Source organism: Poecilia formosa, unplaced genomic scaffold (genome assembly GCF_000485575.1).
Source record: "Poecilia formosa unplaced genomic scaffold, Poecilia_formosa-5.1.2 Scaffold426, whole genome shotgun sequence".
Lineage (NCBI taxonomy): Eukaryota > Metazoa > Chordata > Actinopteri > Cyprinodontiformes > Poeciliidae > Poecilia > Poecilia formosa.
Genome location: NW_006800365.1, coordinates 57,429 through 72,305, shown reverse-complemented (window position 1 = coordinate 72,305; position 14,877 = coordinate 57,429). Strand labels below are relative to the sequence as shown.

The following is a 14,877-nucleotide window of genomic DNA, read 5'->3' as shown; positions in this document are numbered from 1 at the left end:
CGTTCAGACTGACAGCTGATTACCAGATGTTTTACTCCGAGAAAGGAGAACATGAGCTGTGCATGAGAAGCAGCCGCTCCTGCCTCCATCCCCGCATCACTATTTCTGGAGACGAAGTAAAGGATCTCTCTGTGTTCCTGATAGCACATCTATACGCGTAGCAACAGATGAGAGACTTGCAAGACATTTATTGTCCTTTCCTGGTTTATTCAGTCAGAGCTGTGATTTAAACATTGTTTTCAGTGATCAATAGAAACTATTACTGAAGTTGTTTGAAAACAAACTAGGGATGCAAGTTATCAAATTATGAGTTGATCTAAAGTTTATTTCTATGATCCATCAACTAACAATTAATTGGCAGGCGGCCATTTTTTATCCATCTTGCATCAAGGAGAGTCTGTCTTTTCATAACATGAAGGGCTACATTTTCTTGTTATACTGAATTTTAAGACTTAATACTGACTGAATAAACACAGAATTTTGGTTAAACTTAGACATATAAGATATATAGACAGGAGCCTCCTAAGTTGCTGTTAATTAATGTTAAAACTTCGCTCAGCTACAATATTCTAAATCTAAAATCAATATTGCTTATTAGGATCATGACTTTTTTCTGTCATGTTTATCTGCATCATCCCGTTCGCCTTTCTGCTACCACATCCTCGCCTTTGTAGCACGTCAGCAATTTTTAAAATAAAAAGTGGAAGCTGTTCCGCCATGAATCTCGGCTGAATAAAGTGAAACTTAAGGAGCTCGCCGTTTGTGTTCATTTCAAAACAAAACCGCATAAAGTGCACTTTATGCGGTCCGGACTCTCTTCGGACTGTTTTCCCTTAACTTGTGGTATTATCTCCGCCATCTTTGTTTCTTTATGAGCAGCTCAGCTTGAGAACGACCAGCGGCGCCCACTGCTGGATGGCGGCCAAACTACAACACTAACAGAAGGTCAAACGGACGTTACTAGCTAATCGAGTTACTAGCTAATCGAATCATTTGAACTAATTTGAATCTAATAAAGTAGTTAATTGTAAGTAAACTAGTCGTTTACATCCGTAAAACAGACAAGGAACACAAATGTCTTACCCGGGTCAGCTCGGACTCTGAGACGGAGCGGTGCGGCGGGGAGCGGCGGTGGTACGAAGGCCGGCGGAGGTCCGGGTAACTCGGGCTGTCGTCGTCCAGCAGGACGGCCTCGGCGTCCACCAACTCCTCGTCCTCCTCCAGCTGAGAAGTCATGTCCTCGGCACGCAGCTGGTGGTCGATGCCATTTTGGCTCAGGTTGCAGTGAACAGCTGGACGGGTTGGAACATGAAGGAAAACATAAACCAAGAGGGGAAAACAAAATCGACATTTTCTCCTGAAACCAAAAAAACTTAACCCAAGTTGTATGTAATATGGTTAATTTGTAACAATGTGAGAGGATGAGTATGATAGAAAAGTTTGTAAAAATTAAAAAAATGACGAGTAAAAGGACTGAGTCTGAGTAATGACTGTTTTCAAATTATTTCACATTGAAGCAGCCGGATGTCCACTAGATGGCAGCAGATGGTGGGAAATAGAGAATCCACATCATGTCAATGAGCCCGTCACAATATGCAATTAATCGCATTTTAAATGAAATTTAAATCAATAATTTCCATTCTGATCAATAGTTTTAAGGGCAATTGTGTTTACAGAGACACTATTATGCATTTTATTTATGGTTTCTGTTCTGTGTGGGTTATAATTTCTGTTTTATTTACCATTTCTGGTTGTTTTGTTTTGGATATTTAAAATATCTTCCAGTTCCATTGTTTAGTATTTTTTTTCCTACAATTAAAGTTTATTGATGTTGGAGAGGACAAACTTTCATTATTATGCAATTATCAATATATTACTTGAAAATTGTGTCAAAAAACAATATGTTTTATCACAATAATTACTGGAACAATCTGTTATGGGGAGAGTTTTTGGCAGAGATACTTCAGATCATTTTCGTTAATGAAAAGTGGCAAACTCATGGAATATTTAAAACCCAGATTACAAAGTAAAAAGTAAAGCTAAGAAAAGTTTTGAAATAGAACTGAACATTATAAAACTATTCAAGGATGAAGATCAAATATACAGGAAAATTTAAAATCATATTTTTCTCCTACAGTTACATTTTAAAACGGGGAGCTGGTACGAGCTGTCATTATCTTACGTGTTGTTGATTTTCATCTGAGCGACTTCAGTTTGGTGAAACATTAAAACATAAACAATTTAAAAAGCAATATATTTCTTTAAAAAATACAAAATGCTGGGGAATGTCCCAGAGTGTGTGCTGAACTTGGTCAAATACATTTTTTTTAATCTTTATTACAAAGAACCTGATGTGTTTTCTAAAAGGTTGCAGTGATGCGTTTGAGTACTTGTAATATTTTATTAAGTATTTTTATCATGACTAGGCCTGTCACAATAAGCAATAATTAACTGCATGATCAATTTAAACTCAATTTCCATTTGCATGATTTATCATTTATTTATTTTCTCTTTTTCTACCAAAAACTGAACGATAAAGTCTTCATTTTGGTGCTTTGGCCTTTTGTTGAAGAACAGTTTTATTTACAGACTTCATCTTCATTAGTTGTTCCTGTTGCTTTGTTTCTTTATTTTGGATATTTAAAATGTCTTAAATATTCATTAGAATTTATTGATCTTTAATAATGTGTTCTTGCATTATTATGCCATTATATTACTTTAAAAGGTTGTTTTTTTTTATCTCAAATTAATCATTGTCCAACAACAGTTAAAGAACGGTTGTTTACATGCTGTAAGATGATAAAACACAAAAGATTCATTGCTTGATAAAGAACAAGAAGAATATCTGGAGATCGTTTGAATCATGTTTTATGTAAACTTCCATTATTTTGCCCGTTTCTCTTTGGAGTATTTATTTTTAGTCCTGGGTCTCTGTGAAGTGTGAGGCCAAAGCACTATTTTAGTTCCATCAGGCGGCGAGGCGAACACAGAGCCGACAGCCAGCAGTGTGACTCGTTACGTCTGACTCAAACAGACCATTTGTCATCATGCAACCTGCCCGCTTGTTCTGAAAGCGCTGGCAGGTTATTTATGAGAAAGCAGGAGGCAAAAAAAAAAAAAAATCCTTTTCATCACACCTGAAGGCTGCTTCGGTTCCTGCTGCATCTGCGGGTCAAAGGTCAGAGGAGCTGCTGCACATCCTGCTTCACCGAACAAGCCAAGAAGAGTGTGTGCATGAAATTAGAACATTGAATTTATTCAGTGAATCATAAGATTATATACCAAATATGAACAGTAAAATGTTCCTAAACGCATGGTAATCTCTGGGCTTATAAAGCTGATAATAATCCGGCTCTGCGCTGGTCAAACACGAAGCAGTGAGCCGAAGAAAACAAAGAATCTGAGAGGGATTTCAGTCTGCCGCAGCAAGTCTGACACAATTTAGATCAAACTACACCAGCTGTAGTTTGTACGAGGAGCTGGAGAGTCGGATCCACTCTGGGTGGTCCGCTCTGCTCCCCTAAGCACAAACACTCTGAAATCTGCTGAATCACTTTTTAATTAAAAATATCAGCAGTTCTGCCAGTAGGCAGTTTCTGGATGAACATTAAGCCAGGCCTGTCGCAATGACAATAAATTTTACTGGCCGATAAATCATCCAAGAACTTATTCTGATAAACGATAATATTGTTATTTTGAGACCATTTTTATGTAAGAACACATTCAAATTTAATTATTTACTCTCTGTAATCAAAAAGATCCTTCAAAACGAGGCTAATTGAGACCAGAGCTCCAGACCGAAGACTTTTATCATCCAGATTTTGGTAGAGAGAAAGCAACAAATCATGCAAATGGAAATTATTGAGTTCGTTTTAATTTATCATGCGATTAAACGATTTAATACTTTTTGCGACAAGCCTAATTAGAGGTCCAGAAAGAGAAATAATGGAAATTCAAACATAAAATTTAAATATATAGCTTTCAATAAAGCATTTCTACAACCTGTACATCTTAAACAAAGTCAAGGAAACGTGTTGAAAAATATATTTTACATATCCTCAGTAACAATGTTAGTTATTGGTGTATTTAAATGAGCTGTACTGGTGCAGAGTCATCAAATAAATTTGTAATTTAGCACATTAATGTCTGTTTTTAAAAGCAAAAATAAGAGTTAGTTCAGCACTGTTTTTCTGTTTGAAACCAGTCCGGTTTCAGTCGATGCTGAAACTCAGATATCGGTATCGTAAGTGGTGCATCGCTAATTTTTCATGTTATTTTTGTGTAAAACAGCAAAAATTAGACTTTTTGTTCATGCATAATTTCACCTTAAGACTCAGAAGCTTTAGATTTTCGAACGTTTCACCATCTTCTCCACCAGCACCAGCCTATAAAGTTACGTTTTATGTTTCACTCTTGAAGTGGAAGAAGTGATGCAAGTTCCTAATTATGCAGAAATCATCGCTAAACGGATGTGAATACCGTTTATCATGATGTCATTTATTCTGTTTTTGTCGCCAACAAATAAAAACAGAAATAGACGCTCTGCAGAACCTCCATGAGACGGCCGAGTCTCAAACAAACCCGACTTGAGATGCTTGGCACGGAGTGCCGCTTCCTCTCATTGGCTCCTTGTTCCCTCTCTCCTCCATCCCTGCATCCCTCCTTCCTCCCCCCCGACTCAATTCATGACTGGTGTGCAACCTCGCAGTGGAGGAGGGATGAATTATACATCCTCTGCTAAGAGGGTCTGAACAATGCGATGGGCCGACCGCGGAGACAGAAGGATGACGAGATGATAAGAGGGGAAGCTGGGGGGAAAGAGGAAGGACATCTGCAGCGCTATTTTCATCGTTTTAGGCAAAAAGAAAAGAAAGAGAAGAAGGGTGGGCGGCTGGCGGAGGAGAGGATGGAGAAATGTCTTTTTTAAACAGCAACAGTTGCTATAAATAGCACGATTACATTCTTCCCTCTGTTCTCGCCGACATGCGCTGTGAACACATCACGTCTGCCTTCATTCTCCACCTTTTCTTCTAATCAGTGAAATGTGGGGAAACAGGAAGTGAACGAAGCTGGAAAAATGTCAGAATCCAGAACTAAATGAAAAGAACTGAATCGTTCTTCCACTACTGTGTCCACAAGCAACTGGTATCAAATCAGAAAAGTCAACACCAACAGTAGCTCCAGTTTACGTGGAGAAATTATGAGAACACATGGATTTAAATCTTACATTTTCAGCCAACAAAATGTAGGTTTGAATGTTTAATATATTGCATCTGTGCCATTTTCATAAAGTAAAATATTAGATTTCGTAAACAAATTTAATTGAAATCTACACAAACTGGTGAAATGCCATTAAGTTTGATTGTTAATCATATCCTAAAGCCCTAAACGTCCTGTAATCAGGTCTAGATGTGTTTCAGTTTGATTTATTGATTATTTTGTTTCATTCGTACAGGAAGAGGGAACATCTCTGCAGACCCCACATATACTGGACATGAACCGCTAAGACTTAAATTCAGAACTACATAAATTAATAACAATTATTATTTATTATTATTAATAATAATAAAAACACAAAAGCATTTTTTCCTCCTCAGGCTGTTTTTCTGACAAACACAGTTAATTCCCAACAGAGTAGTCAATTATTGTATTATGAAACAAAATGAGCCTTTTAAACGATATTGAGTAATAATGTAAAATAATGCTAAAAAAAAAAAAATCAGTGTTTGAGCAAAAATATAATAATTACCTCAAAATCATTTAAATATAACAACTGAAGCCCATAAAGTAATAACAGAACATAAAAATATTTTTTCCCCAGTTTTGAGCAATTTGGTAATAAAAAGTTTTATTTAAGTCTCAGGTGATTCTTAATTCAGTTCAATTAATAAATTACTCTTAAATACGTTTGAAAGTCTGATAACTACAATATAGTTCAGTTTTATGAGCTTATAATATAATAACTGCTTAAATTATTGGATATTATTATTAGATTATTGGCAAGTCCTTAAAAAAACGACTCCCAGAATGAGCAAAACTATCACTTTATTGGCAGATATCTCAATTATTGGCTATTAAATTGGCTTAATTAGATATGAAAGGCTTTTTAATATTTATTATTATACATTTTTATGAAAGTTTTACAAAATAAAACCCATCAATACGCGCTTTAACACCAAAATCGTTGTTTTTAACCCCGTTTCAAAGTAAATCCAACCGGCTGAATAGTTTTTCGGTGCCAGCAGTGAAAACGAGCAGCTGAGTGTTTTCGTCTTATCGAGCCTAATCCCATTATTACCTCCACAATTACAGAGTTCTCCGACGTGTGACTAAATACTGATTAAAAACTTTCCCACTGCACTAAAAAGTCGGATGAAAGCAGGTGTTGGAGCAGGTTTTATTCTGTGGCGAAGAGTCCGGCTCAGAGAAGAGAAATCACTGAGCTGATGATGAGGATGAAGATTCTGGGGGAAACAAGTTCAGCTTTTTTACCCACAAAGACGTTTCTAAGCAAAATCTAAATAAAAGAATTACAAGCACTTTATTTTAACTAATATAACATGTTTTATGTTGCATTGTAATACGGTGTACATAGAATTACATATATAAAATATAATTTTAATGAGCTAAACTCATTTTCTGAATTATTTCACTTTTTGAAGATTAACTTTGACTTAATGGAAAAAATGGACGGACGGACGGGTGGATGATTGAACGGACGGACGGGTGGATGATTGAACGGATCGATAATTGATTGAATTGATTGAACAGAAATGTTTTGAACAGCGATTTAAATCCAGAAACATTTTTTCTCTTATTTATCCAAATTTCCACTTCCTGTTAAATTTCCGGTTTAATTCTGTAACAAAACAGAAATGTCGGTAGATATTCCTGAATTTCAGGACGGAGTCAGAACTTCACAGCTTTCCCTGTGAACTCTGGCTGCCTTAATGGGTCCAAACCCAGATGAAAGGAGACAACAGAACCAGGGCAGCGGCAGATTTCAGCCTCCGTTCCTCCTGGACGCTTCCAGCCTTGCACAGCAGGAACCGGTTCAAAGCAAAACCAGAAGAAGATCCATAATCAAAAGTGAAGTCAGGTTCAAAGTGATCTCTCTCTCTCTAACCAGAATAAACTCTCAGGGAACCGAAATGAGTTCTGACTCTGAAGAAAAGCCAAGAAGAGAGGAAACCAAAGCGAGCAGCTGTGCGTGTTAGAGACTCTCTGGGATTTAAGGAGATGGACGAGCAGCGACTCTGACAGCTGAGTCATCTGCACAGCTGCACATCTTCCAAAATATTCAGCGCGGATCTGGAGACCGGTTTCCGTCTCGCAGCTGGGCGGAGAGAAAAAGAAGAGAAACAGTGAGCTAATCAGCTGCAGTGCAAACGTGTTGATTGAACCGCCGAGTTTCCTCCATCTGTTTTCCGTCTCCATGTCTTAAAACAAACACAAATCTGCACACACCCGCAGAGACGGGGTCTGATTATTCACAGCTTCACCCCACCAAATGTATGCAGCGCCGATTCTCACCCAGTTTGATCTGAGGATGGTGGCAAACTCAGCAGATCTGAACTCACTCACAGAAAATAAATGTTTTACAGAGGAAACGTGACCTTCAGAGTGAATGATGGAGTATTAGGGACACACTAAGGAAAAAACAACATTACAGGAATAAACTTGTCAGAAAATAAAGTCAAAATAATACCAGGGTAAAGTCACACTACGAGGATAAAATGAAAATTATTTAATAAAGTTTTATATGAATAAATATTCACATAGTCAATATGAAAATCAAGTAATGATTTCAAGAATAAAGTTATAATATTAGGAGGATAAAGTCAAAATATTTTGAGAATAAAGTCAAAATAATAATAAAGTTATACAAAAATAGAGTTGAAATAATATGTGAATAAAGTTCCAATATCTCAAGAATAAAGTCATATTACTACGACTTTTTCCTGGTAGTATTCTGACTTTATTCTCATAATTATTTTTTTTTTCCATTTTCATAAAGGGGCCCTAACACTCTGTCCTAAGAGTAAGATGTAAGGCTTCATTTGTTTTAAAAGATGGGAGAATCAAACTAGAAATATTTATAAAAAATAAGGAAATAAAAAAAACAAGAATAGTTTCTGAGCAACATGCCAAAAAAGTCTTACTTAAATCATCAGTTATTGTCTAAACCAAGGGTCCAGAGCTGCTCCAATAACTTTGGCGAAAAAAATAAAAAGAACCAATTAATGTTTTTAAAAATAGATACAAAAGTTTCTACAAGTTTTTAGCAACTTTTTATTTCTTCTCTGCACAATTTGCATTGAATTTCCACAAAGAATGACACAAAGTACCAGATTTGTTTAGATCTGTTTTTTGTGTCATTAAGTATTTTACACCGCTTTGCATTCCACAGAAGAAAAAAAACAATCTATTCTCTGTTTGCAAAACGTTATGTTCATCTTTATTTCCAATCCTAAAAAGAGAGATAAAATGGAGGTTATTTAAACGATACCGCAAATTTGCAAAAGTAAATATTTGTCTAAATGCATAAGATGCCTTTTCGTGACATTTACGCCTCTAATGAGTTTGCTTTGTTGTCTGGATCGAGAGAAAAATTGTTCTTCAGGTTATAAAGATTGCAGGTCCATGATCTTTGTCTTCAGACAGAAGCTCATAGTTCTGTAACTCAACCCAGAGTTCCTGAAAAAGCTTTAAAATGCTGAAGAAAGTAGGACAATTTTCTCTTTTTCCATCGCTGCCTTTAAAGGCTTTTTGTGCAACATTAAAATTCATGATCCGCCTCTGCAATTTGGAGGTGGAGTGCTCTCATGTGACTCATTCAGTGGGTCACCACTCATGCAGTCATCGAATAAAACGGAGTTCAGCTTCAACACTTGTGTCCAATTAGTTACTTAAATCAGAGGTTCAAACTGCTTCATGCAAATGATTAGAGTTTGATTTACAAAGTGGGAGCAACAAGGCATAAATATTAAACTGAGCTGCATAAACGGAGCTTGAATCAAATCTTTGATATGAATGTAATGGCTATAGGGCATCAAGTCAGGTCTAGATTCGTAGCATCTGAGTTGGAAGGAAAATGTATAAATAGAAAATATAAATTTTGTTAAAAATTTCATCAAAAAGGCACAAAAAAACTACATTTAAGAAATGTGGTTTGTGAACTAAGCTAGTTTTAGGGAATCAATTCCACTGAAATTACGCTGAACCTTCGTGGCAACTGTTTGTTTCAGTCAGCTCCTTCAGACTAGCCAGCAGCAATTAGCAAACACCTGGTGGAATATCTGCTGAGCTCGTTATAGGAGCTGCTTCTCAGTGCAATGCTGGTTAAAAAAAAAAAAGCTTTTTTAGGGTTTTTATAGAGGCGCTGTTTTGTTGTGTTTTTGTGGGTGTGGTTTTTGAGAGAGCTGTGCTTTTTTTAGAGACAGAGACCCATTTTGAAGGCGTTAAATTGGGAAGTAACATTTCTTTCAAGTCATATCTGATTTTTTTTAACAAGTGAAGTTAAAAATGGGACTATGAGGCTGGAAAACACATAATCCTGCCACTTTAAGAACTCAAGATCTTTAAAAATAAAAGAGCTGAATCACAACTGAAATGTACAAAATAAAATAACATTTTATATGTAGTGTTAAACTCTTTAGCACAGGATGAACGCAGCATCATAAGAGAAGTGAACAAATGAAAAAACAAAACAAACGTTCATCCAACAGGCAATAAACCTACATTTCAGCCATGATGGACGCAAAAAAGCTATATAGTCGCTCATATTAGCAGCTAACTAGTGTTAGCCGCAACCACTGCGGGTCACAGAATGCAATGAGTATATCTGCGGGTAAATCAAACTTTTGCCTGAGAAAATTCCCACAAGAAAACAAAACTACATAATGTCACCCTCCTAAAATAACTTTTTTTTGCTAAAAATGTTTTTTAAATTACCTAAAACATCTATTTCAAAGAAAGAGGTGGTGTTTTTCCTTTTTTTTTGCCAAAATCACTTTTGGACTTAGGTCATTATTTTAAGAAGGTGACATGATCAAATTTAAGACTTGTGATTGACTTATTTAAGGCCAACTTGCTTTTATTGTGTGTGAATTTAAGACATTTTAAGGCCTTAATTTTTAGATGCATAAATTAAGACTTTTAAAGTCGAAAGGAAAACTACAGCAACACCTATAAACGGACAGACTGAAGATGTTTAATTTTCAAACGAAAGAACCGAGTTATGACATCCATTCGATCCAAAGTTAACCGCGCTCAAACTTCTTCACGCTGCGGCGTTTGTAACTCCGGGGCTCGATCAGCTTTGATTGGCTGGTTCTGTGTCAAGCCATCGCAGATGTTCTTCGCTTTCTATCTCTGAAGAGCGGCGACTGAGGGAGGATAAGGAACAAAAAGGGCATGGGGAGCAAAAAAAAAACATTGGATGAAAAGAAAAAAGCTGAATATGAAGCTAGAAAGGCTGGAAAAAGTCTGAGTGAAGAAGAGTTGGTAGGAAAAGTGAAGCAATGACCCAGTTTAAAGCGAAAAGGCAGAAAGCTGTTGTTCTTTTGGCTCGCAGTGAGGCGCGTATCTGCAGCATAAAGCTGTTAGTGCTTCAAAGGGAAACAGTCAAAGGATTACTAAAATAGATTGTCTTAATTTAGACCTGAGTAAAAGCTATTATTATTTTATAAAGGAGACAAAGATCCTCCATTTGAGCAGCAGGAAAGTTACTAATCCAGGCAAAGAGGGAAGTTTCTGATTTCATTGTTTTCATTTTCTGTTGCTTCAAACTTTAGAAGCGAAACGTATCTGCAGCTAAATCCCAGATACATTTCTATAGCATGAACCAGGATGCAAACATCTGTTCAAACACCCGAATCCGACACAGCATCTGGATCCAGATGAATACAAGATAAAGTCCAATCTCTTTACTGTACAGGTAATGAAGTTTAAAGACATAAAATGGAAAAAGAAACAAAAAGACACAAATGTAAATAAGTTACCATGTTTTTTGAAACATGATCAGTTATTCTGTGTTTATTTAAAAAAAATGCAGCTTTGTGTAAAATTAATAGACTTACAGCTTTGTACACTTTAAGGAATATAACTTGGAAACATAAAATATTTGTGTCAGTATGTTAAGGTGGTAAAACAAATTACCGAGAGCTTCTTTTTTTAAAGAGGTTTTCTTTTTGTGGTTTCAGAAAGACCATCATCCTGCCCCACAGCACTTCCCTGCTGTCTGACCGTGACATCTGCCGCGCTCCTTCTGCGCGCCGCGCCAAGACTGTGGGAGGTTAAACCCGCATCCGGTCCAGATAATTTACGTTTTTGCAGCTGTCTTTTTAACGAGCTCTTCCGTTGCACTTTCCGCCACGCTGCTTCATGTTTGCTTTACTTTGATGCCGGTTACGTCATCAACAATCATTATCGCAGTTAGCCGGTAGCTCTCTATCGTAGGCCAAATTTCTATCGGTCCAGCTGTATACATCGCTCATTCCTACCGCACTCCTTACATTTTTTGTTGTCACACTAAAAGAGGAAATGAATGAAGATTTTTGCATCACCGCTTTGTTAATGGGTCTAAAGTGTCCATCCATTTCTCCCGGAGCAGATGTCAGATGAATCGAAGTCTCAGCCGTGCCAAAAGCGGCCATCTTCACCAACGCCAGCTCCATCCATCTGTGCCCGATGTGTAATCAGCGGCACACAAACTGTGTCATATCTGCAGCTTCAATCAGTCAGCAGAACGGGAGTCAGCGAGCTGCTTGGTCATCAGGGAGCAGAGCTGACGCACCGCCAAGTTTCTGCTCTTGGCACAACAGGGAGCCAAATATTCAGGGAAAAAAACAAAAAACACAAACAACAAAAGTCCTCAATTGAGAGAGCAGAGGGGGTGTGCTTTACAGGGGTGAAATAAAAAACGACCGACTAGAACATTCAGCAAAAATCCGGCCTCTCCCACGGGTTTCATTTCCCTGCTCCTCATATATTAGACAAAAGGTCAATAAAGCTATAGGATGCAGTAGATTCTGTTCTGCCCTCTCCAGACAAGGACCCACGCTGTCAGCTATTTTCATATTGCATTAAAATACAACACAGGGGTCAGATGTTGCAGTACAAAGTGAAAATGAAACCCTTCAACACTTTGGGATGTTTAATACTGACTCATATTGTAAGTATTTTTGGTGCAAAAGTACATGACTTATCAAAGTTAATGACTTATGACGTAAGCAAACTCTTTCACTTGTGATTTTGATTAATGGAAACAACACAATTGTGAAATTTTGTTTGTTCAATACAATAAAAATTTTTTAAAAACGTTTTTCAAACGTTTTATGCTAAGATGAGGTGGTTTTTCGGCTGTATCAAAATTGAAGCAAGACTGAAATAGACGCACTTTTTTGCCTCAAATGAGTCACATGATCAACAACCAGATGTTACTACTGGCAGAAATGACAAAGAAGACGACAGGAAGTGGAAGGAGGATGATGCCGCAGCAAGTTTTGCATAAACTTATTGTGATTTTAATTGTTAATTAATGGAAACACTGCAATTGAGAAATTGTGTTTTTTCAACAATAGCAGAATATCAAAGTTTTGTGCACATTTGTAATCGAAACTCAGCTCGTGAAAATGAAACCAGTCAACATTTTGCAACATTTAAAAACGACTCAAATGGAGGTAACTTTGGTGCAAAAGTATGTGACGTTGAAGTCGGAGTGAAAAATCCTCCAGTGGAGCAAAAATTTGATTGAATTTGTTAGTTTTTACTAACTTGTCCTGTCATGAACTTTAACATTTAATATGCAGCTCTGGGTTTTCTTTAGTCTTGCAAGTTATTGTTCTCCAAGTGATTTTGTAACTTGTAGAAAGGAATGAAGTTTAAACAGAACTTTGAGTTTAATTTTGTTTACCAAAGTGTCCAAAGCGACCATCGCTCCGACACCTGTAACTTGGCGCTAAGTGGGTCGTCAATAGGTCCCTAATGATTAACTCATTTGATTGACGATAAATTGTCCCAGTAGTTATTGTGCGAAATGATGATATTGTTGTTTTGAGACAATTTCCAAATAATGGTAATAGCATAAAAATGCAAAAAACTCATTCTCAAAGATCAATAAGTTTTAATTTCTAGTAGACATTTAAAACTCAACCGAAACGACAACAAAAAATGGATAATAAAGTCTCTGTAAACCAAACTGCCTTTTAAAATTCAGTTGAGACAAATTAATCAGATTGAAGCCTTTTGAAAAGCAATAATGCAAATGGTAATTATTTATCCTGTTTTAACTTATTTTGTGATTAATTAATAAATTGCTCCAAGAGTTATTGCAATAAATGCTGATATTGTTGTTTTGAGAGCATTTTAAAGTAATCTAATGGTAATGGTAAGAACATATTCTCAAAGACAATCTTAATTTCTAATGAGCATCTAACACTGGAACTGGGTGACATTTTAAATACCCAGAGTAAATAAACAAATCAACCAAAACAACAACTAAAAAGGAGATAATTCACACCAATGCACCAGACTGAAGCTTTCTGTTGTCCAGTTTTCGGTAGAAAGACAAAATGACACAAGAAAAGCAATCATGCAAATAGAAATGATTAATCTTATTTAATTTACAATGTGATTCATTTATTTATTGCTTGTTGCACCAGGCCTATTCATCCACAGGACAAAGATCCAAAACCGCTGCAGCGAATGGTCTGGTTAAAATCCAGACTTCATTCAAATGTTGTGGTCAGACATAAAGCTTTGCACAGATAAATCTCTTTAAACCTCAATGAACTGATGAAACCGCACACAAAAACCAACAAGTTCAAGCTATTGCTGCTGTTACTGATGACTCTAAAAATAATAAACCAGCACAGAGAGGATCCTCAGCAGCTCTCAGTCGACCTTGTTGCTTTTTTCCTTCTCCTGGATTTCTTCCAAGTGAGCAAACAGTCTGAGAAAGTGACGCAAGCTGAGGCAGCAGAAGCCCTCCGGCCAGAGACGGATCCAGTTTAATGGTAATGACTGAACCTCTCTCAGATGGATGGAAGAGAGAGAGAGAAAGAAAGTCTCACTCCTCCATATCCGCTACAAGATGGACAGATATTTGCACATTATATTTTCTTTCTGAAAAGCAGGCAGCAGCAGCTTCAGTGCAGAATTTGAAAGATGGCTGTAGGTTCCCCCGAAGGAGAATGATTACACAACGCCGCCCTGCGACGACACGTTCCTCATCTTAATCCCATTTCCCTTGAATTAGATCGGAATGACGACCTGCTGTCAGCGCGGCTCTGGATTAATCCCAGCCAGGTGTAATCCTTCATCTGTGGTTCAAAACAAACATGTTTATTCTACTAAATCTGACCCTGCGCCTCCATCATGGAGGCTGATGTGCGCTTTGTGAACGGGCGAACAGGCCAGGGCCTCTCAGGGAGGCGAGACTGACAAATCGAAGGGAACAACTTCAGCCACGGGGGTAAACACTGCTGACTGGAAATGACGTCCAGATCCGACTCTGATCACGGCGAAGGCACGTGTGTCTTCATCACGGTTAGATATTACTCACTCCACACGTCTTTCTTTCTCAAAAAGACAAGAAGCCATGATTAATTTGCCACAAGGGTTGAATAAATCAGAAATGTATCCGAGGGCGGATGTGAGATCCAGAAAACTGATCTATAAACACAGCAGGCTGCAAAATCTTGGCAAATATTTTTGTTTAGATTCTAGTGCAAATATCTTAGTACACTTGAAATGAGACAAAACTGATTTAAAGGTAACTTTTCATGAAGGTGTAGCAGCTTGTTTTAAGTCAGTAATTACTTAATTTTGATGAAAATTTTCTAGTTCCACTGGCAGATTAATGAATTTATAACA

The 14,877-nt window shown here is 37.1% G+C and overlaps 1 protein-coding gene across 4 annotated transcripts in view; it reads right to left on the bottom strand.

Moving 5' to 3' along the window:
* Positions 1-14,877, bottom strand: part of samd12 (sterile alpha motif domain containing 12) — a 110,295-nt gene that overhangs the window by 88,652 nt on the left and 6,766 nt on the right. For all 4 annotated transcript variants that reach the window (XM_016663517.1, XM_016663516.1, XM_007577041.2 and 1 more), the window contains exon 2: positions 1,084-1,292. In XM_016663517.1, the coding sequence (XP_016519003.1) occupies positions 1,084-1,292 (209 nt within the window). The remainder of the gene's footprint in view (positions 1-1,083; positions 1,293-14,877) is intronic.